The following is a 25,228-nucleotide window of genomic DNA, read 5'->3' on the forward strand; positions in this document are numbered from 1 at the left end:
CGCATCAACTCCTAGAAAAGTGTTTCAAGTTAAAAATGGTTATTCAGGTTTGGATGTGAACTTCTGTATCTGTTCTTTATCAACAGAGGCACCTCTACTTCACTGGCAGCTAGCAGCAGAAAGCAAAGAAAACTGCTAGAATACACATAGACAGCTGACCTGGTACAGCCTGGCATTTACCTGGACACCGAAGACAAGGCTATAAATGGCAATGCAGAACTTGTGGGATTCCACATCCCAACTGGACCCAAGCATCTCCAGGTACAGGCAGGCCATGAGGTCATTTTCCCCCAAGAGCCAGACAGTTCAACATTAAGGCTGAAAACCATGGCACTTTTGGTGAGAGTCAGTTTCACTGTGACTGGAGCTTCCATCTAGTTTTTTATCAGTCATATCTTTTTTATGCTGGTTCCCAGACCCAAAATACCTAGTTCAAAAGACACAGTAAACAACTTCAAATATCTTTGATTCAATTCTCCTTTTCATTCTCCTTATCCTTATCCTCTCTCAACAATGAAAATTAATCTTAGGCATACCAGAAAGTAGGAAAACGGTGCTCCATCCCTGACACTAATACAATTAAATATATTTTAAAAATTTGAGTTTAGAGTTAAAAGGAAGAACAGAAGTGACACAAATAAAAAACCAATCACATGTTTGTGACAATTTATCAACCTGTATGGCTGATATTATACACTTTACTGTGTGTATATTATACTGTAATTAAGGTGGGGTATGTTTTGTTAATTACCGCAACCTTTTCTACTGTTCCACAAAAAGTCTTTATTCTATAACCAATAACCTTTGTCCCATATGCCCTAACCCCTACCAAGATTCTAACTCTCATGTGGTAGAAATGAAGGTGACTGTGCTAAAAGTTTGGGGCTCCACCTAGGTGCTGAAAACAATGCTAGTGTTAAGTACCAGATCTGTTGATAGTATAGACTATATTCCTATTTTACAGATGTAGAAAGAAGGAAAGAGATTTAGAAAAGTATGCATGGGGAGAGGAAAAAAAAGGAATATAATAATCCAGAATATTATTGTCCCTTGTGACTCCTAGTCTGCCATAATCTCAAGGGACAACATCTCAGGACATCTATAGTGCCTTATTCAACCTTTTCATGTATGTCAATTCAAAGTATTTAAAAAGCCATAATGTTTTACAGATCTGTCCAGAAATCTAAAAGAAAATATGCCAAAGAAATTTCTCAGAGAGAATGTCAACTGACTTATACATAGTTTGCTTTACAAATTAGGACCTAGCATCTCAAAGATTTGTAGCACAAGTCAGCTCAAAATCTCATTAGACAGAATAAGGTTTTACATCTTTACCAAGAAAATAACGACCCTGAAAAATGCAAATCCATTGAGGGTATGATCCCAACTCCTATTTCCCACATGCTTCAGTAACTGTAATCCTACTGTGCATGTGAAAGGCAAGAATAGGACTTATTGCCAATGGTTACAACACAAAGCATAACTTATTCCTAAGCCAAGCTGGGCTTGGCTCAGAAAGCTTCCCAGAATGATGGAAGGCATGACTTTAGGATGACTCAACCTTTGCTAATGCATAAAATAAAGCAGAGAAGGACTATTTGAAGGATACACTTCTAGGCTTGGGCCAAATCAAAAGCCCAGAAGTATCAACTTTGTGATAAATCTTCAGTTCCAGCTGAATAATTAGACAGCATCAATATGGACATCTGTACTATGGCCTAAGATAGTCTAATGATAGACTCTTGGCTAGGAATTTCAGAAGCAATCACTTGCAGTTTCTAACCACACCATTGTTTTTATCCACGTTGTTCCTTCTGCCAGAAAGTGTGCTACCCACATCGACCTAAAGAATTTTTTCATCCTTCAAAACTAAGCACAGATCACCTTTCTAGGTAGCCTTCCCTATTCATCTGTATTACCTCTGTACAATGTATATTATTTCTATTATTACACTTGTAACACTTTATTGCAAGTATTTATTTCCATATTCCATTTTTCCTACTAGACTATGAGTTGTGAGTACCTTGAGGGAAGGGCCAATATCATTTTATGTGCAATGACTAGAATGATTAACATATAAAGGTACTGCCCTGACTGGTTTGGCTCAGTGGATAGAACGTGGGCCTGCAGACTCAAGGGTCCCAGGTTCGATTCCGGTCAAGCGCATGTACCTTGGTTGCGGGCACATCCCCAGTAGGGAGTGTACAGGAGGCAGCTGATCGATGTTTCTCTCTCATCAATGTTTCTAACTCTCTATCACTCTCCCTTCCTCTCTGAAAAAATCAATAAAATATATTTTTTTAAAAACATATAAAGGTACTCACTAAATATTTATGGAAGTGACCCAAATGGGGACAGGGAAAAGCCTGATCCCCTCAGAGATGACTAGCTGCCCTGAGAAAGAGGTTTTACAACTAAACAAGCAAGAGGGGAAAAAAAAAAAAAAAACAAAAAAAACATATAAAACTATGAAACCACTTAGTTAAAGCAACAAAGTTATATACAAGATAAAATAAATTAAAAATGAGAAAGAGGAGCCAAAGAGAAAGAAATTAGAGGTCATTAGTAGGGACACTACATAAAACGCCTGCCAGGAAGTCCTTCACACTTATTAAAGGAAGTTACAAGTTCAGCTCTAACCCCTGGAACAATTAAAATAGAGAATTATTCTATATAACAAATTCACAAATGTACACAAGGTTAAAAAACAAAACAAAACAAACACAGCACAACTATCTCTAATACTAAAAACAAATTCCTCCTAAGAGTTTCCACAAAGAAGATAACATGCAACGCAAATAGCAATGATTCCCTAGGTCTCTTTATTGTTATCTGTCTTAATATAGGCTGATGACCTTATACCAAAGTACAATTCAGTCAAAGCAATACTACTAGAAACCAATATGTCACCTGGGTAAATAGTTCTCTAACGGTTCTAGGCACAGATGGCATGAGAAGAACAATAATAGGAGAGATGCCTAGTGATTCCCATGCTCAATAAATTTTTGGATCAGTGGATAGATGGAAGACAAACAACTGGAAAAATCACTGAAGCTCTTAAAAAAAAAGTGTAGTAAATACATTTTATGGAAACTCAAGCATCAAAAGGAGTCTTAATAGTATTTTAAGCTCCTTCTGGTCTAGAGAGTCTATATACTAATACTTGGGAAAATAAAACTAAGCAGTAAATTCAATATTAAATATTTATGAGTAAAGTGAAAGGCTTCCAAGAGGGGAAAAACCCGGAGTTTTCCCCTGGAGCCAAACAAACAGTCTGCCGACTGGGGAAAGATCACAAGCCAAGAAAACGACTATTTCACATTCTCTATCTTAGACCAAACACTGAATCCACGACAGTGAAACAGAGTAGACAGATGCAATTGTGGAACCTGTAAGAGCAGAGAGGGAATGCAGAATGATAGAACTACAAATATGTCTCTCCCAAGAGTATGGGCAGAAACAAAAACCAATATAGGAAATTGGTGAGAAAGGCAACACGGGGAAAACAAAGGTCAATGCAGTCTCGTACCCCCCACAACAGGCAGTATGTTACTATATAAAAAAGAGCTGCTCCCACAGACACATCACCTCACTACTCTACTCCTTCCCATAGCAGTTGCAGATTGAACAAGGATCCAGTGTAAGGGTCTCATTCATATTTGGAAGGCTCTTCACAGAGTAGGAGCTGGATCCTAAGGGACGATTTATAGTACACCCTCACATATATTCCAGTTGGCTAGAACTCAGCAGCTGATTGCTCCCTTGTCTAACTTGGTAAAGAGCCAAAGGAGGACTTTTTTTCAGTCAACTCTCCCAGGCTGGAAAATTCTCTAACCCCAGAGTTCTGGCTTAAGTCTGGATATCAGGTTATTCACGACATGCCAAAACTACGTCTTTACATTGGCTTTGAACAAGTCTCTCAAGTACACAATACAGATTCCCACAGATCTCAAAATCATCTGTTCATTAAGGCCAAAGATGGCCACTTGTCCTCACATACTAGTAGAGAGGTCATGCTTTTCAAAGCATGGGCAACATCAAAACAAACCTTTCATCAATCTCAACAATTCTTGAAATGGGGGAACAAGCAAAAAATATACTCATTAAATGGCCCCCTTTAGACCTTTTTATTCTCCAGGGGTGGGCAAACTTTTTGACTCGAGGGCCACAATGGGTTCTTAAACTGGACCGGAGGGCCGGAACAAAAGCATGGATGGAGTGTTTGTGTAAACTAATATAAATTCAAAGTAAAGGAGTGGAGGGAAGAGCAAGAGAACCGGATAGAACAGCTGGATCCGGCCCGCGGGCCGTAGTTTGCCCAAGGTTGTGACCCTACTGAAAACTCTCTCTATTCCTCTAGCCTAGCAACTCGAATACTCTCACTATGATTGATCCCTATGTCATGAAGACCTGAATCCCAAGTCTGTTTCTCTCATCAAGAAAGAAGGAAACCTTAACAAGGTGTTGTTTTTATCTCATCAAGCTCCACACTTGGTAGTCTCAACCAGAATCGTACTGCCCCTCCCAGGAAGTACTTGGAAATGTGTGTGTGCCACTACTGGCACCTAGTGGGCGGGGCCAGGAATGCTAAACATCCTGAGGTGACAGGTCCACATAATGAAGAACTGTCCCCCCAAAAGGCAGTTATTCCCTCATTAACAATTAATGTCCTAAATGAAGGATCTCCACATTAACTATCTTCACCCTTCCCAGCTTCTAGAGCAGTAGTGGGTAAACTTTTTCTGTAAAGGGTCAGACAGTAAATAGTGCAGACCTTGTGGGCCACATATATCTGTTATATGTCCTTTTTAAACATCCCCTTATGTAAGAATGTAATAAACCAATCTTAGGTTGCAGGTCACTGGCAGACTTTATCTACATCTATTCTAGAGTATTACCTGACTCAGTACAGCCTGTTTATATTGAGATGTTTATTAAAATATGATGGAGTGTGTTATATACAACTCTAATAATGTATATACTAGAATTGTAAAGAACACAGTAAGGGTTTCAGAATTTAGTCTTAAAAGATAAGAATTGGGACATACATTTGACTTTTAGTCAATTAAATGGTTCTCTCATCTCCTCTTTTACTTGCCTATGCATGTCAATCACAACTTTCCTTCTGAATTTTCATTTTCAAACATGTTACTGGAAAGAACACAAGCAGTCTTACCCTCTCCCTGAAAGATATATATTACTTCCTATTCACCTTGCGTGCCACTCAAAAAGTCTCTTTAAAATTCTACTGTTAACATTTTTTAAAATGTCTAAACCAAACCAAAGCCTGGAAACTCTGACTGGTATCTGGGTCCTGACTTTCCGGATGGTAAGTAAAGGTCACGTGGGGTGGAAAGTGGCCTGTGGGTAACACAGAATACACACATGCACGCGAACAGGATATGTTGGTAATCTGGTTTCCTGAGACCTGGTGAGTTGTGAGAGTTCTCAGCAACACCCTTGGGGAAGATGAAAAACCTTAAGCTGGGAAATACTGGACTTTTAAAAAGTGTCCATTCTTGGAATTTCTAGCTACAGCAGAATGTGCAGATATACCTCTTCTTTCTCTACATTTTACTTGTCTAAAAATAGAAACAAAACAAACACAAAAAATAAATGAGTATTTGATGAGGTTTCTTCAGTGTGGAAGCTGGTGTTTGCAGCATGGCTTATGTCACGTCTCAAGCCCAGAAAGACAGAGAGTGTGGTTTTGGTATTTAACCAGCCTCAACTGCACCCTGGCACTGTTTCTTCCCTCAGAGAACTTCACTCTGTCAGAGGAAAGAAACCAACCTCACATCTTGAAACAAAACGGCTAGGATAAAAATAAAGCCCTGAAGTGGTTTGATGACCGAGGTCATGTAGGGTGTTAAGGGTTTGTAGGTAGGGCCAATGTACTTTGAGAAGTTCCACTCACTGCCAACCACAAAGACACCAGCCCAAGAGTCCAGCAGTAAACCAGGTAAGTAGCCCCACTTCTTGCCTATTAGGGACTGCTCCGCACAGCACACTTCACATTATCAATAGCTGAAAAACCCAGTCCTGGTCCTGATAAGAGTAACCTCACCAAGCTGTTTCTTTTATTTTTTTAAATCTATTTTTATTGATTTCAGAGGGAGAGATAGAAACACCAATGATGAGAAAGAATCATTGATTGGCTGCCTCCTGCATGCCGCCCCACACTGTGGATCGAGCCCACAACCCAGGCATGTGCCCTGACTGAGAATCGAACCATGACCTCCTGATTCATAGGTCGATGCTCAACCACTGAGCCATGCCAATCAGGCACTAAACTGTTTCTTACAGCCTAAGAAAAACAGAGCCAATCTGTAGCCTCTTCCTATAGACAGAGGCTTTTATGAACTCCTGTTGCCAAATCTCAATTCACAGAATACTTCCAATAGCTTCTAGGGTAGGATATGACACAAGGTACATACTGCAGACTATTTCATAAAAGTAAAGGGCTATATACATAATATGAAGTTAATATAATCCCCACAGCAACCCTAAAAATCATGGTGGAATCTTTATATTCATGAGGTTGAAAAATTAAGCTAACTTTCTCTGCTACTATAATTATGAAGCAATGAAATCACCATAGATAAAACATTTACCTACCAGCATAGAGACTCAATTCTTTTCCATCACTGTAGATGAAATCAATGCTTACATTACCCAGAGAAAAATCAGGCCAAAAGATTTTTTGAGCTTTAGTTCTAGAATTGTCAACCTAAAGGTTCACAACCCTAGGAATTAGAATTCACTCCACTAAAAGGCAAGTCATCCTGCCTAAGGAAGCAGGTGTTGTAAAACCATGCTTTGACCTATAGTTGTTTTCACAGGACAGGGGATAGGGGAGAGTAAGAGGAAGGTGGACGCATTAGACAAGCACAACCCACATATCACAGCTTTCTTTTCAGCTCAGTGGTGGTGGTGGCAGCAGCAGCAGCAGCAGCAGCTCAGGTACACAAACTATGCAAGGGGCATTGAAAGCAAGACAAATGATGGGTCTGAAGAAAATGCCACATGCATAACACACTTTTTAAAAAAGTCTTTAAGCAAGTACAAATTGAGCATATGAGAACTCTATGCTATAAGCCACCTGACATGGATTTCCCATAGTAAAACTGCACTCCTTTGTTGGCCAATGTTTACTTTGCTGGACTCTTGATTAAATGCAAAAAGAAAGGAAGGAAGCCAAAACCGGTTTGGCTCAGTGGATAGAGCGTCGGCCTGCGGACTGAGGGGTCCCGGGTTCGATTCCGGTCAAGGGCATGTACCTGGGTTGCAGGCACATCCCCAGTGGGGGGTGTGCAGGAGGCAGCTGATCAATGTTTCTCTCTCATCGATGTTTCTAGCTCTCTATCCCTCTCCCTTCCTCTCTGTAAAATATCAATAAAATATGTTAAAAAAAAAAAAAAAGAAAGGAAGGAAGGAAGGAACGAAGGGAGGGAGGGATGGAGGGAGGGAGGGAGGAAAGGAAAGAAAGAAAGGAAATACTCATACGCTATCTAGTCTCATAGAGCCATGTATTCAGAGTCAGAAAGAAAATCATCATTCTCAATTTATAGTAGAGCCTTGAAGAATAAAATCACCATGGAAACAGGGACACAAGAGATTTAGGCCAGGGCAGCATGCAAAATTTCAGGCAGAAACTATGAATCCCAAATCCAGGGAAACAAGGTTCTCACCCTGCCGAAGATTTCAGGTAACTATTAAAAAGCCTGGGGCTAAGGAAAACTGTATGAGACAAGATAAGTTTATTTCTGACCGATTGGTTTGGTGGGTAGCATTCAGACTTTACCAGAACACAGCCTAAAGTTCTTCAATTCAATGGCTTAAGCAGTATAACTTCTCCCTTTTCACCAAGCTTGGATGCAATAGGATGTTGAAGGGGAGGAAATCTGTCCCCAAGCTGTGTGAAGGCCTCAAATCCCAGAGGTACAAATTTCATTAGGAAACAGGAGTGATACCTTCAGATTCTTTAGACTCGCTACTGGACAGTAGACAAAGAGGGAGCCAGCCTGGTAGCAGGACATAATGACGACATACTGACAACTAGTTTCTGGGTCAACACCAATGAAAATGTCACAGGAAACCCATCAAAACACCTATGGCCCAATAGTTAAGACACTTTCCTGTGCCCAAAGTCAGGCCTGTTTGCGGGAACTGCCAACCTTAAACAGAATCTCTGAGAACTTAAATAGCTCTTAAAAATCTGAACTGCACCCTAGCCGGTTGGCTCAATGGATAGAGCATCAGCCTGCAGACTGAAGGTTTGATTCCGGTCAAGGGCACATGCCTGGGTTCAGGCTCGATCCCCAGTAAGGCGTGCAGGAGGCAGCCAAACAATGATTCTCATCATTGATGTTTTTCTCTCCCTCTCTCTTCCTTTCTGAAATCAATAAAAATACTTTTTAAAAAACAAACAAAACAAAAAAAACCTAAACTGCAATAAGCCATTTTGGTGGCACTCTTAAAGCATGGATCACAAGATCAAATGCCTACATAGGTGATGTTAAGTGAGTAATGTGCGAGTACAGGAGAGTTTTGGGGGCTAGTAATAAACTAAAGAACATAAGGCCCTTTAAAAGGGGGTAGCTGCTATTCAACTCTGGCAAACCATTGCCAGATCTTGATTATTTTGTGATTAGCTACCTACTGTAATTTTAACAGAAAACAAATAAAAATCCACTATTTGTACCACCTGAACCATACGATTAGTCTTAGTATCACTAAAAAATAATCAGAAGCCTATTAATGCAGTGCAAAATAAAGCACACAGCACCACCTACGAAGTACTCTTGCCAAAGAGGCTGAACTTGATCTAACCAAGTTTCTAGAGCTAACCCTCACTTACAGGAATATGGGGGAGAGGGACACCACAGGGAGACAGACAAACCCAGAATGTAAGAATTCTACAGGACAACATACCTGCTTCTTTAACAATCTTATGACATGAAGAAAATTTTTAAAAGAGATGGCAGGATTATTCTTCATTAAAAGAGACTTTGGCCCTGGCTGGTGTGGCTCAGTTGGTTGAACGTTGTTCCATGCATGAGGGGGTCAATGGTTGGATTCCTGCTCTGAGCACATACCTGGGTTTCAGGCTCGATCCCCAGTGGGCAGTGTGCAGGAGGCAGCAGATCAATGTTTCTCTTTCACATAAGTGCTTCTCTCTCTCTCTCTCTCTTTCTCTCTCTTTCTCTTTCTCTCTCTCTCTCTCTCTCTCTCTCTCTCTCTCTCTCTCTCTCTCTCTTCCCACCCCCTTCCTCTCCCTCTAAAATCAACAAAAACATATATTAAGCCCTGACCAGTTTGGCTCAGTGGATAGAGCGTCAGCCTGCGGACTGCAAGGTCCCAGGTTCGATTCCGGTCAAGGGCATGTACCTGGGTTGCGGGCACATCCCCAGTAGGAAGTGTGCCGGAGGCAGCTGATCGAAGTTTCTCTCTCATTGATATTTCTAACTCTCTATCCCTCTCCCTTCCTCTCTGTAAAATATCAATAAAATATATTTAAAAAAAACAAAAAAACATATATTAAAAAAATTTTTAAGAGATTTAGGAGACAAAACATACCACGTAAATCTTGATTTGAACAAAGCCAACTATTAGACATTTGTTAGATAGTCTGGGAAATGAACATATAGATCAGATACTGAATGATGCCAAGAACAGGCATGGCAATGGCAATGTGGTTAGAAAAAGTCCATTAATGTTTAAAAGGTGTCTATGTAAATTTAATATGTAGGGATGCAGTAAAATGATGTGATATCACTTTAAAATACTTCAGTGGGGGTGGAGAGAAGGGAAAGTTGAAACAAATGTGGAAAAATCTTGATAACTATTGAATGAGGGGCAGGTATATGAAGGCTCATTATATTGTTTTCTCGTATGTGTTTAAATTTTTTCATTATTAAATAAAACTCTTCCAGTCAAAAAACAGGTCTGAATTTAGAAAGTGGGCTATCAGTTTGTGAATTACATACACATTCATTTTCATTGTTCACTTTGGTCAGAGACAGTAAAAAATGCAAAAATAAGCTAAATAGCTTAAAAGATCATTATAACAAAAATATAAGTATGTAAATAACAATTACCACCATCCTATACAATAAAGAGGTAATATGCAAATTGACCGTCACTCCAACACACAAGATGGCAGGCAGGGGAGGGCAGTTGGGAGGGACGAGGCCTGAAAGGGAGGGTAGTTGGGGGCGATCAAGCCTGCAAGGGAGGGCAGTTAGGGGTGACTGGGCTGGCAGAGGAGGGCAGTTGGGGGTGACCAGACCTGCAAGGGAGGACAGTTAGGGGCAACCAGGCATGCAGGGGAGGGCAGTTGGGGGCGACCAGGTCTGCAGGGGAGGGCAGCTAGGGGCAATCGAGCTGGCAGGGGAACAGTTAGGCATTGATCAGGCTGGCAGGGAAGTGGTTAGGGGGTGATCAGGCTGGCAGGCAGAAGCGGTTAGGGGCAATCAGGCAGGTAGGCAGGCGAGTGGTTGGGAGCCAGCAGTCCTGGATTGTGAGAGGGATGTCCCGGATTGGAGAGGGTGCAGGCTGGGCTGAGGGATACCCCTTCCCCCATGCACGAATTTCGTGCACCGGGCCTCTAGTCAATATATACACAGTTACAATATGCCACTCATTCTTCTTTACATGCATTATCTCATTTAGGCTACCATCATCACTATTTTATACATGAGGAAACTAAAGCTCCACCAGGTTAAGGAAAATGCCCCAAAACTCACAGCTAATAACTGATAAAACTAGGACTTGAACTTAGGACTTTCCAAAGCCCAAGCTGTTAACCTCTGCACTATCCTGACTGGATAAAATTAATGAAAGCTATCAAGTTGCCAGTCTCTCAAGCAGGGGTGGGGAACATCTGGTCCACGGGCCATATAAGGCCGGAGAAAACATTTGGTCTGGTCCTGCCAAAGCATATGGATGAGTTAATTAAATGTTTGACCAAATAAAGCAGGCTAATTTTTAAGTTGATAATTTTGTATGGCCCAAGAATGATGTTAAAATATCCAAATGGCTCTTGACACAAAAAAGGTTCCCCACTCCTGCTCTAAAGAGATACAAAGGACTTACAGGTAACTGTTCATGGAAAGATCTCTCAAGTCCAAGAGTAATATTGGGAGGTGGGGGTGGGGGTTTAGGGGAAGCAAAGGTGCCCTGGCTGGGTAGTTCAGTTGGATGGAGTGTCATTCCCAATGCACCAGGATTTTGGGTTCAGGCCCTGGTCAGGGGACATATAAGAATCAGCCAGTGAATGTATAAATAAGTGGAACAACAAATCAACATGTGTGTTTGTTTTTTTTTCTCTCTCTCTCTCCAAAATCAATAAAAAAAATTTTCAAAAAAAGCAAAGGTAGCCCTAGATGGTTTGGCTCAGTGGATAGAGCGTCGGCCTGCAAACTGAAGAGTCATAGGTTTGATTCTGAGCAAGGGCACGTGCCCAGGTTGCAGGCTAAATCCCCAGTAGGGGGCATGCAGGAGGCAGCCAATCAATGATTATCTCTCAACATTGATGTTTCTATCTCTTTTTCTCTTCCTTCCTCTCTGAAATCAATCTATATATATAAAACCCTAATATGCAAATAGACCAAACAGCAGAACAACCAAACAACCAGTCGCTGACCACCAGCCACCAGAGGGTGCGCGCGGAACATGGCGGGTATCGGCAGCAGGTGGCAGAGCATGGAACATGATGGGCGTCAGCCGCGGCAGGATGCGTAGAGCAGGTGAGCGGGGGTGCCAGACCAAGGCGGGACGCTGGTCGCTGTCATCGGGGCAAATCTCTGGTGGTTACTTGAAAATTCTTTGCTCCCGCGCACCGCGGTCCCACCCGGTGCTCACACCTACTGCCAGTGCCGGCCCCGCTCATTCCCACAGCCAGCGCCAGAGCCTCCGCTCACACCTGCTGCCAGCACCCGGCACTGGCTCCGACTTCTCGGCACCGTCAGCAGGTGCAAGTGGCGGCTGCCAACCCTATCACCCCTCAGGACTTTTCCACCTCCCGATCCTGAGGGTGACTGGGGCCAGTAGCCGCCTCTCACACCCACTGCCAAGCGCTGGTGACGGTTCCAATTGCTCAGCGCCGTCAGCAGGTGCGAGCGGTGGCTGCCGGCCCCAATCACCCCTGAGGGCTTCTCCACCTCCCACTGCTCCTGAGAGGTGATCGGGGCAGCAGTCACCACTCGCACCCTGACAGCACCAGCCCTGTTCACACCCACTGCTGGCGCCAGCCCCAATCGCTCCGTGCCATCAGCGGGTGCAAGCGGGGCTGGCACTGTCAGCACCTGGGAGTGGCAGCGGCAAGAGTGCTGGCAGACAGGGGACCAGGAGCCGCGGCAGGAGGGGCCAGGCAGGGGCACGGAGGATGGGTCGAGACCAGCCTCTGTGCCCACCGCAGCCTCACGGCCCATAGTTCCTTTCAAGGTGCACGAATTTGTGCACTGGGCCCCTAGTATTAAATAAGGTGTCTTTAAACAAACGCATACATAAAACAAGGTTGCATATTGATGAAATCTTATAACCAGAGGCTCACAGGAATCTAACCTATACTTTCCTTAGGAGCAATGGTTCAGTATTCACTAATTCAATATCTGTGGCAGCTTAATAGAACATATTAAGTGCTGCAAATAACAATAATTAACTGTATATTGAAACATTCCATTTATGTAGCCACTAGAGACCCAGTGCACAAATTCGGGGGCGGGGGGGGGTTCCTCAGCCTGGCCTGCGCCCTCTCACAATCCGGGACCCATTGAGGGATGTAGCAGTGCACCAAGCCACAGGTGACAAGGGAGGAGCTCGAGCCAGGCACTGCACCGCTCATATTCATCCCGGCCCACTGCACCTGCCGCTGCTCAGTAGCGCTGCTGCTCTCACCAGCCGTGAGACTGGCTGAGCAGTGCTCCCCCTGTGGAATGCACTGACCACCAGGGGGCAGCTCCGGCATTGAGCATCTGCCCCCTGGTGGTCAGTGCACATCATAGTGACTGGTCAACCAGTCGTTCTGGTCGTTCGGTTGTAATGGTCGCTTAGGCTTTTATATATATAGATTCTTTCCACTAGACCACATGCTGGCAAACTAGGCCCACTGGCCAAATGTAGCCTGCTACCTATCTTCGTTAATAAAGGTTTACTGGAACACAGCCATACTTATTCATTTATGTATTGTCTATGGCTACTTTAGCTCCACAACAGCAGAGTTGAGTATCTGTAACAGAGACCATATGACCTGCAAAGCCTAAAATATTTACTATCTGACCTTTTTAAAGAAAAGGCTTGTTGACCCATGTACTGGACTCGTAGCTCTTAAAGGAAATACTGATGCCATATTCATTTTTATAATCCTAGCACAGAGCTGGCACAATAGGATAGGTACTCTAAACTTTAGTCTCATTAAGCACTGGACCCAGAACACAGGCTCTACTCCAAAAACTCAGGGCTGACTGCATTAAATTTCAGATCTGAACAAGTTCTGAAAACAGATATTATGCAAGGATATAAAATAAATAATGAAATGTGACAGAAGGACAAGGAATAAAAGCTAAAGACCAAGGCAAACAATATAATTTAGTGGGTGAAGTAAGCTGAGAAAGTTAAATAAGGAGAGGCCAATGCCCTGACCGGTTTGGCTCAGTGGATAGAGCGTCGGCCTGCGGACTGAAAGGTCCCAGGTTCGATTCCAGTCAAGGGCATGTACCTTGGTTGCGGGCACATCCCCAGTAGGGGGTGTGCAGGAGGCAGCTGATTGATGTTTCTCTCTCATCAATGGTTCTCTCTATCTCTCTCCCTTCCTCTCTCTGTAAAATCAATAAAATATATTTAAAAAAAAATAATGAGAGGCCAAATAACAGGCAGTAGGAGCTACTGAGGTACGGTCCAGTATGAACCCCAAAACACACATCCAGAGGGGTGAAAGAGAAGGTTTGGCAAGAACTTGGCCAAATATACAATGACATTTCACTTGCCTAAAGACATTTCTACACATAGCACCAAGCATGTTGTAGGTACAAAAGTCACGGTTGGGGAAAATGCTAGAAATGGTAAACCAAATCATGCCAGAACACAAGAAGTTTGAGAGAAACATCTATCAAAAGCTCCCATTTTCATTTGCTCATTCTTCCACAGTAGACACACACATTACATACTATTCAAAATTTAACAGAGCAATCATGTTTGAGAAAATCCTCAGCAATTCTAACAGAAACCCTTGCTTTTCAGTGTGAAAATTATTTCTGATGCTATAATTTAATATCCTTAATTAACTTACTATCAGCAACAACTCATTTGCTAAGCCAGTCGTCGGCAAACTCATTAGTCAACAGAGCCAAATATCAACAGTACAACGATTGAAATTTCTTTTGAGAGCCAAATTTTTTAAACTTAAAACTTCTTCTACCACCACTTCTTCAAAATAGACTCGCCCAGGCCGTGGTATTTTGTGGAAGAGCCACACTCAAGGGGCCAAAGAGCCACATGTGGCTTGCGAGCCGCAGTTTGCCGACCACTGTGCTAAGCAGTACTCTCTTCTGATTTCCAAAGGGAACTGAGGTATAGCAGAAGGCACATCCACTAAATAAGGAACACCTGGAACGCTGGTGACATTAGATTTGAGTGGCCTAGTTGGTAGTGTAAGAGTTTAAATGGGAGTCTCAATAGTTTAAGAGGGTGCCACTTACAGTTGAGGTTGGCAGTCCCTTCCCAGTTGCATGCTTAACCCAAACCGCATCTCAAGGCTGAAAACCAACAATCCACAAGCTTTCCTCCTGTAGGCATTCAAATTCAGAGAGAGATCCAAAGCCCATGCTTGGCAGAGAGATAACACACTAGTTGGGCTTTACTATCATTACTAACAACCATCTGAAGCCAAACTTTCTGCTTCTTATTCAAAGATCTGAATTTTAGTAGTTTATGCTAGAAACTCTCTAGAAGTTGTCAAAGGAACAATTCCTATTAAAGCTAATCACCCAAAAAGGACAACTAAAATGAACAAACAATGAAAAGCATATATTTAAATTACACACGAGTTAAATAAATGATATACATCTTCATAATGGAATATCATGTAGCCATATTAAGGAAATACTAAGAAAAGATATTCTTAGACAGTGGAAATATAATCAGTATCTGCTATCCTGCTTGTTTTGAAAATGTGAATTCATGCCACTGTGATCAACATATTAAGGAACAATATGAGCATAACACAAATTTTATATTTGCTTATGTCTGGTGTTGTTCATGAGAAACACTAGATAAACACAGAAAACTACACCCAACTGAACTAAGCTGCATAGGAATACACAAACAGCTATCGCAGTTCACCACATGAACTCATGATATGAGCCACACCTATCCACATCTGGTGTTACACTTGCCCATCTAATATCAGATAACCCTCCTTCCTCCATTTCACAGTAACTCAGAAGCTGCAATCCTTCTGAAGCCCACTTCTATAGGCAAACTTCCTATCTTTTCCAAGGTAGTATTTACATTATTTCTTAACCAATAAACGTACAAAATTGTACAACAGCTTTATTAGATTCTTATCTTTTTTTAAATGTCACTGAAGAAGTTCTTGAGTGTCATTTCCCTAACCCCATTTTCCTCATAAGCTCTGTGGTTTTTATTGTGTGATTTTGCATAGTGCAGTGATTTTTAGAAATGTATGTGTTACATTACAGAACTGACTATAAGTCCAATTGATAATTTAAAAAAGCAAACTATAGATTAGTATATATAGTATAATCCCATTTTATTAAAAGCATATATTTCATGTGTCTACAGATATGTATGCATACTCATCAATGCTTACAAAAAGGCCTGGAAGAACCTCCTGCAAATAGTTAATAGTGCTACCTCTGAAGGCAAGAATATGAGAGACTGTCACTTCATTTATTTATTTTTTTTAATATATTTTATTGATTTTTTTACAGAGAGGAAGGCAGAGGGATAGAGAGTTAGAAACATCGATGAGAGAGAAACACTGACCAGCTGCCTCCTGCACACTCCCCACTGGGGATGTGCTCACAACCAAGGTACATGCCCTTGACCGGAATCGAACCTGGGACCCTTCAGTCCACAGGCCGATGCTCTATCCACTGAGCCAAACCAGTTAGGGCAGAGACTGTCACTTTAAACTTTAAGTATATTTTTGTTTGATTTAGATACAATGAATTGGGGTTACTTCTGAAATTTTAAAAATTCCTTTTAAAAAACAAACAGTATTTCCAATACTAGAAGTACTGAAAAGAGTACTTCTAAACTTTAGTCTCATTAAGCACTGGACCCAGAACACAGGCTCTACTCCATCTGATTATATCATCCCCCTGCTTAAAATTCTCAATACTTGAATGCAAAGTTCTCAATATTTATGAAGGATCTGGCCTCTCCTACCTTCTCCAGCTTCATCCCTCACTGTTCTTCCCCTCATTTATATATTCAATTAAGACTTATTTAGCCCTAACCGGTTTGGCTCAGTGGATAGAGCGTCGGCTTACGGACTGAAGGGTCCCAGGTTCGATTCCGGTCAAGGGCATGTACCTTGGTTGCGGGCACATCCCCAGTAGGGGGTGTGCAGGAGGCAGCTGATTGATGTTTCTCTCTCATCAATGTCTCTAACTCTCTCTCCCTCTCCCTTCCTCTCTGTAAAAAATCAATAAAAAATATTAAATATATATATATATTTATTTAGAATCTTCCATATGCATGCACTGGGGATAAAGCAGTGAAAACTAGATACAAATCCCACTCTCATATAACTTTGAGTCTAGCAAGGGAGAGACTTTAACCAATAACAAAACTGTACTTAAAATTACTTAGTAAGAAATGTGACATTAAAAAGGGGAAACAGGCAGGCTCGAGGATCAGGAAAAGCCTCCCTGGAAATGGAAGTGATATTTATGCTGAGGATTTAGTATATGTAAGAATGGGATTGATAAAAAGAGAAGAGCATTGCAGACAGAGAGGATGTACAACAGCCAAAGGGCCAAAAGAGAGCTTGGGACTTCAAGGAAGCAGTATGGCTGGAGAACAAAAAAAAAGGGAAGAGAGGTATAAGGTAAGGTTAGAAGCAGCAGAAGCTAAATTATGTGGGGCCCATAGACTATACTAAGAATTTTGTACCTAATTCTAAGAGCAAACAGATACAATTAAAGGCTTTCAAGAAGGGAAATGACATGATCAGAAATGTGCATTTGGAAACTCATTTGGGTTATTGTCTAAAAAGAAAGGCCTAAGGAGGGCCAGGAATAAATGCGGAAATGACACTAGGAACTTCTTTCAATAGCCTGTGGATTACTAAAATGATATCCTGGACTAGGATGGTGGGAGTGAAATAGAGAAAATTAAATGGATTCAAAATTCTGTTAGTAGATACATTCAACAGCTCTTGACACTGACTGGCTATGGGGATACAGGAAAGGAAGGGATAAAGAATGACTCAAGTCTCTAGCAACAGCACTTCTCACACCCTAGCCTCCAGCCATACTATACTACTTGCAGTTCCCTAAGCTGTCATGCCTCTTTTTTTATTTAAATAAAATTTATTTTATTATTTTTTAAACATATTTTTATTGATTTCAGAGAGGAAGGAAGAGGGAGAGAGAGACAGAAACATCAATGATAGGAGAGAATTATTGATTGGCTGCCTTCTGCACACCCCCTATTGGGGATCAAGCCTGCAACCCAGGCATGTGCCCTTGATTGGAATCGAAACCGGGACCCTTCAGTCCACAGGCTGACGCTCTATCCACTGAGCCAAATCGGCTAGAACGGTCATGCCTCTTTCAAGCCTCAGAGTGGAAATGCCCTTACATCACCCTTCAGCTGCAAAATGCTTCCTCATCTCAGCCTTGCCTAATGCCCAGATTAAGTGCTCTAATTGCATGCTCCTGAAGCTTCTCACACTTGCCTGTATCATAGCACTTGGCACACTGCATTTTAATCATACTAGAGGCCTGGTGCACAAAATTCATGGGGGGGGGAGGGTCCTTCAGCCTGGCCTGCACCCTCTCACAGTCCGGGACCCCTCAGGGGATGTCTGCCTGCTGGGGAGGAATCTCTTACCCTCTTACAGGTTAAACCCTTCACTCGTGCTCTGAACCCTATCTTCCTTCCCATCCTCTGCAAGGACCTCTCCCTGCCATCTATTTCCTTTCTTTCTTAGATCTTTAACCTATTTATCATTGTTTTCTCCTCAAGTAACTGAATCAACTCTCATCTATAGAAAGATATCTTTGCCTGACCAGCGTGGCTCAGTGGTTGGATGTCAACTTATGAACCAGGAGGTCACAGTTCAATTCCTGGTTGCAGACTCAATCCCCAGTGGGTGGTGTGCAGTAGGCAGCTGATTAATGATTCTCATCATTAATGTTTCTGTCTCTCTCCCTCTCCCTTCCTCTCTCTGGGATCGAAAAAACTTTTTTTTTTTTTAAAGATACTTTCAAATATCTTTATCTCTGACCTAGACTACTCTCCTCAGCTTCAGACATCTGTTAGCCTCTAAAACTCTACTTTGATGTCCAAAGAAATTCCAACATGTCCAAAACTAAACTTAGGCTCTTTCTCCTAAAACCAACTCCACTAAAACCAACTTTATTCCCTGTCTCAGAGAATGAACCATCATCCACTCAGTTTGTAAGCCAGAACCTCAGGTCCTACTTTTATTTATTTTTTTTAAGTTTTTTAAAATTGATTTTTAAAGAGAGGGGAAGGAAGAGGGATAGAGAAATAGAAACATTGATGAGAGAGAAACATCATCCATCGGCTGTCTTCTGCACACCCCCTATTGGGGATCGAGCCCATAACCCAGGCATGTGCCCTACCAGTGACATCTTGGTTCATGGGTCAACACTCAACCACTGAGCCACACCAACTGGGCCAGGTTCTACTTTTAACTCCCTCTTTTCCCCCAGCTTCTCATGTCATTCAGCTAATAAAGACCAGTGCTAACTTTTGGATTCTACCTCCTTTATATACCTCCTATCTACTCACATCTCCCCATCTCCAATGCCATTTCCTGGTTCAGATCCTTTTCACATGTTGGATTACTATAGCATCTTCCTACTATTCTTATATCTAATCTTACTCTTCACCAAATTTTCACAACTTTTCACAAGCAACCAAAGTTATATTTCTAAAATACGTATCTGACATGTTATTTCCCTACTTAAAGCATTCAACAGATAGCTCCCTACTACCTTCAGGATAAAGGTCATGATCCTTCAAGATCTAGTCTTGGCTTATTCCACCACCCACTCTACTATGAATTTTATTCTCAAGGCACAATGAACTACTATGCTCTCTCCCCCTTACTTCACCAAAATCCCACACAGAATCCTAAAGCATCATAATGATGGCTCAAATCCAAAGTAGCAAAAAATTCTTATCCTATACTAAGTAAATATTCATTTAAAATAATTACTTTTACTAAATTCTATAGTACCACATAGTGGTGAGAGAGGGAAGCGCATAACAGAGATAAAGGAAGTGTGGTGACCGTGCATTGCCTCATAGTTGTGTGTACCAGGACACCCACACTTAGCTCATCTTGCTGATTATATCACTCCAGGAACTTACATCACTGGGGCTCAGGCTGCCCAGCCCATTCTCCTGCTCAGAATCCTTCCCAGACTCAGTGCCCTGAGAGGACCGGGGATTGGATGGATGAATCCAGATCTCCAGGCGAGTAGTGTCATCTCCAACATGCCGGAAAGTAGACTTCTTTCCTTTCCGCCACTGATCAGTGTTCAGTTCCAATTCCTCGTGTTGCTTTTTTTCCATCTGTTCTGCCTATACAACATACAAACATACAAGCTCAGATTCTTCTGGGATTCAGTTAATAAAGACAAGTGCTCACCTCATCTGAGTATATCAACCAAGAACTATAAAAAGTAAAAATTTTGCCATAGTTCCAAAATAGCACAGCTTTAAAAAGGGGGGAGGAGGGCAGAGTACCATCTGCTTTGTCACATAAAAGTTACTGATTCTATAAACTAGATGCTATGGAACATGCACATTCAAGGGCCCCAGAGAGTTCGCCTAAAGATGAGTTTGGTTCTGCATAGGGACTGACTCCCATCAGCACAGCCCCCTTGAGCACATTTTTGGTCATTCCCTTAAGAACACAGAAACACTAAGAGAAACACATTCTCCTAGGAAAGAATGATTCTACCTGCATCCCCACTCACCTTTCGTTTGGTCTCTTCAAACAAGCTCATGAGACTCTCCTTGGCAGTCAGGATAGGGTTGCTGGCAGCTAAACTGCGCATATAGTAATACACAGCATCAAGCTTCCTCCTCTGTGGAAAGAGGCCAGAGACACTGAGTCAACCAAGTTTCTTTCAGAGTCCAGCCTAAATCAGCTGACCCAAGAAACCTTAATATCTCACCCAAGCTGTGCCCCAAGAGGAATTCCAGTAAGAAAATGAGAATGTTATCCATAGAAGAAGCCATGGCAATTACATGAGAAAGACCTCTTCTTGCACAATTCCTTATATGCAGAGGTACTCTAAGAGCCAAGTACTCATAAGGGGGGAAAAAATAAAGAGCTCATAAAATATAAAAGTCAATTATACTTCGTTTTTAAATAAAAAATGTTCAACTCACCTAATAATTTATTGTCTTTAAAAATTATTAATAATGGCAATATTGATTAAGCATAACCAAATATGAGGCAAGTGGTGAGCACTTCATAAATATTATCTCAAAACCTAAGGATACTGCCACATATTATTATTCCCATTTTAGAAATGAGGAAATGGAAACTCTCCTCAAATACTGAAAAGAATTATCTTATGACCTAGAAATTCCACTTCTGGGTATATACCTAAAAGAATTGAAAGCAGAATCTTGAATAGGTATTTATATACACTCATGTTCATAGCAGCATTATTCATAATGCCCAAAAGGTTGAAGTGTCCACTGAGAGATGAATGGATAAACAAAATGTAGTATATACATACAATTGAATATTATTTGGCCTTAAGGAGGAAGTTTTAATACAAGCTATAACATGAACGAACCTTGAAGATATAATGCTAAGTGAAATAAATCAGTCACAAAAAGACAAATATCATATGATTCCACTTATAAAAGGTACCGAGAGTGGGCAAATTCATAGAAACAGAAAGTAGAAGAGTAATTGCCAGTGGCTGGAAGGAGAGGAGAGTGGGGAGTAGCTGTTTCATGGGTATAGAGTTCCAGTTTTGTAAGATAAGGAGAGTTCTGAAAATCATTTGAACAACAATGTGAGTGTACTTAACATTACTAAACAGTACACTTAAAAATGGGTAAGATGGCCCTGGTCGGTGGCTCAATGGTTATAGAGCATCAGACCACACACCGAAAGGTCACGGGTTCCATTCCCAGTCAAGTGCACATACCTAGGTTGTAGGTTTGATCCCCGTCCCCAGTTGGGGTGTATGTGGGAGGCAACCAATCGATGTGTCTCTGTCACATCAATGTTTTCTCTGTCTTTTCCCCCCTCTTCCTTCCCTTCTACTCTCTTTCTTAAAAAAAAAAAAAAAAAAAAAAGACCTATCAAGCCATGAAAATAAACCTAAAGCCAATCTGAAAAGATTATATGCTGTATGGTTCCAATTATGTGGCATTCTGGAAAAGGCAAAACTATAGAGACAGTAAAATATCAGTGATTGTCAGAGGTTCATGGGATGCAAGAGGGACAACAGGTGGAGGGTGGAGCATGGGCTATTTTCAGGGCAATGAAACTATTCTGTATGATACTATAATGGTAGATACATGTCACTTATACATTTATTTGTTCAGACCCATAGACAGTACAGCAGTTAAAGTGAACCTTAATATAAACTATGGACTTTAGCTAATAATAATGTATCAATACTGGTTCATCAATTTTAACAAATATAGTACACTAAGATGTTAATATTAGGGAAAATTGAGGGGGTGAAGAAAGTTGAGAGTATATATGGGAACTCTGTACTTTTTGCTCAATTTTTCTATAAAGTTAAACTGACTAAAAGAAATAAAAATAAAAGCTATTAAAGAAAAAAAATTCCCAAGTTGGGGAAGGGGGAAAGTCACAATAAGGTATTACTTCACACTGCCCAGCCAGCGTGGCTCAGTAGTTGAGCGTCGACCTATGAACCTGGTGGTCATGGTTAGGTTCCTGGAGGGTGTGCAGGAGGTAGCTGATTGATGATTCTCTCTCATCATTGATGTTTCTATCTCTCTCTCGCCCTTCCTCTCTGAAATCAATTTTTTAAAAAATATATATTACTTCACACCCAACAGGTTGGTCATATTCAAAAAAAGAAAAGAAAAATAACAAATGTTGGCAAGATTGTAGAGAAATCAGAACCCTGGTACATTGCTGGTGAGAATGTAAAAGGGTACAGCTGCTATGAAAAACAGTTAAACATAGAATTACCATATGACCCAGCAATTTCATTCCTAGGTACAGACCCAAAAAAAACAGATATTCAAAGAAACACTTCACAAAAAAACACTGTTCACAACAGCTAACAGGAGGAGACAATTGAAATGTCCAACGATGAATGAATTAAAGCATTGAATGAATAAAAGTGTTATATCCATACAATGGATATTATTCATCCATAAAAATTAAGTATTGATACATGATACAACATGGTCAAAAACTTGATGATAAATGAAAGCCAGATATAAAAGGTCATGTACTGTATGATTCCACTTACATGAAACATCCAGAATAGGTAAATCCAGGGACAGAAAGCAGACTAGTGGTTGTCAGAGGCTGGGGCTTGGGAGGCATGGGGAGGAATGGATATGGGGTTTTCTTTTATGGTAATGAAAATGTTTTGGAACTAGAAAGAGTTGGTGGTTGCACAATGCTGTTAATGTACTAAATGCCACTGGATTGACAAATAATTATTTACAAATACTTGTAAATTATTTTGTTATATTAATTTTACTTCAATTTTTTAAAGCCATTAAGGAAATATTATATTTTCTAATTAACAAGAAACATAGCAATTCATTCAATAATTACAAAGAAGAAAAACTAGAAAAGGAGACAAGAAATGAGAAAGAAGGAAAAACAGAAGATGGATGAGAAAGGTGAAAAATAAAGCCACAAAGGGATATGAAAAAACACAGATCACAAAGAGAACAGGGCATGCTCTCACCCTTGGGAGATGCCTGCACCTTTCCTGTGCCCCTCTTTGTCCTGGAGGGAGGGGGGGAGGTGTTCCCTTTGCCTTGCCCTCTCCTAAGCTCGAGGGCCTTTCTTTTGCTTATACCCTGAACCTACGCAGCCTAGCTAACTCAGTTCTACTACCTCTGAAACTTTCTAAATAAACTTTATAATCTGAGTTCTTGGCTCTGTAATCTTTCTTTGCTGGTCTCAAGAACCAAGGTCCAATTTCACCACCCGTTAACACTTCCAAAGAAGTATCTATCTTCAGACCTTCCACCACTACCTGGAAATGACCTCACACAAATGAAGACAGAGTTCCTTGGATTGTGCTCAAGCCTCCCCATAAAAGTCCCACTGAAAGAAAAAAACAAACAAAAACAACAAAGAGAACAGGATGGAGGTAAAAAGTGAAGAGAGATTCAATCTATTCTGAAGGAAGTGTTATCAGTAAACCACATTACTTAATCAATAATTTCAATCCATAATTATTAGGTATTTCTTTGAATCTTTTGTGAAATAAAGGGGAATAAAAATTACTGACTCAAACATTATTTGGGCAATGAATTTTACAGCATTAAGAAAACTCTCCCTGATAATGATCTTGTTAGCTGCTTCTTATACTTGAACCTTTGGTACCTACCATTGGTCCCCACCCTTTCTCCTTCCTTCAGCTTCCTCACTAAGAGCTCTGTCAGATCCCAAGGTTCTCTGTTAGAGCCACATTTAGAGGAGTTTGGCAAGATCCAAAGAGGTATGATTTGGCATTTACTGTGTTTCTGCTAAGGAGACTCCTTAGGTAAAAAGCTAAGAGGAATAAGGGAATGATCTGAAGAAAGGAAACAAGGATCTGAGTACTTGGGGCTAGTTGAGGACTTTAAGAAGCAAAGGGAAATGGAGCTTTATTTTCCTTCCAGAAATAAGTAACCTAGTTCAACGAGATAGGGAAGGGAAGCAAGGCAAGATTCAGAGCAGAAGCCCTGGTCAAAAACAGAGTGGTTTGGCTGGAGCATGAGCATTCCCCAAGGAACTTAATTGCAGTGAAAGTGGATGAAGTATAGATTCCACTGAAGTGAGGGATCCCTGACAACTTAACTCTAAAAGTAACAGTAACAAAAGCTTGAAGATAGAAAACATTAGGGAATATACTTTGTATTCTAGCTGAATAGCTGAAATCTAGCTCCAGGAGCTGATGCTGTCAAAATCCATACTTCTAAGATACTACCTGCAAAATTCTTCCCCTCTCCACAGGATTTCTTACCGTATACACTGCCAGCAGAGCCAGCTGGTTATAGGGGCGCCCATTCTTGGGAGCAATGTGCTGGGCCTTCAGGTACCAACTGGAATAAAAAAACAGTTTTAAAAATGCTAGTCCCATATCAACCCTTTCCCAATTCATCACATGATAGTCCTTACTACTTAAGACATAAGCTGGATTGTTAGATGTAACCCTGAAGTGGTAAAGTGTGACTAAAGAGACCAATAAGGACACCTGTAGGACGTCCATAAAGCTCAGGTGACCCATTGCTCTTAAAAGGGCTTAGCTTAAAACGCACAGGGAGAGAAGTAAATGAACAAGAGGCAAAAGTACCTGCGTGCTTTTCCGTAGTTTGCTGTGTCATTGGCTTGCTCCCGATACCTAGCAATATCTCCTTGACAAATCATACATCGCTGGGCACTGATCAAGGCATATTTTACCTTCAGGAAAAATAATCAGTTAATAGCATACCCAAGAAACTCTAACTTCAACCCCAAAGGACAGGGATGGGGCCAAAATGACAGAGCAGCATCAAGGCACTAGTAGTCCTCAACAAAGTAAAAAGTTTTCAAGTCTAACCTTGACTAGCAAAAAGAAAATAGCCAACAGTGTGATAAAAAATTTACTGAGAAATAGTGACAGAAGGGAGAGGGGCCATTTTTTTTTTTTAAATCCTCACCTAAGGATATGTTTTTATTGATTTTAGAGAGAGGAGAAGGGAGAAGGGAGAAGGGTGAGGCAGAGGGAGGCAAGCACATCAATGTGAGAGAGAAACATTGATTGGCTGCCTCCCATATGCA

General features: G+C 41.2%; 1 protein-coding gene across 1 annotated transcript in view; it reads right to left on the reverse strand.

The window, feature by feature from the left end:
- SMG6 (SMG6 nonsense mediated mRNA decay factor) overlaps positions 1-25,228 on the reverse strand; it is a 232,056-nt gene that overhangs the window by 193,755 nt on the left and 13,073 nt on the right. Inside the window, exons 5-8 of the mRNA XM_080678773.1 lie at positions 24,762-24,868; positions 24,432-24,510; positions 20,208-20,318; positions 19,597-19,809 (exon numbers count right to left, since the gene is read on the reverse strand). Of these exons, the coding sequence (XP_080534899.1) occupies positions 19,597-19,809; positions 20,208-20,318; positions 24,432-24,510; positions 24,762-24,868 (510 nt within the window). The remainder of the gene's footprint in view (positions 1-19,596; positions 19,810-20,207; positions 20,319-24,431; positions 24,511-24,761; positions 24,869-25,228) is intronic.

This window comes from Plecotus auritus (assembly GCF_963455305.1).
Source record: "Plecotus auritus genome assembly, chromosome: 7".
Taxonomy (NCBI): domain Eukaryota; kingdom Metazoa; phylum Chordata; class Mammalia; order Chiroptera; family Vespertilionidae; genus Plecotus; species Plecotus auritus.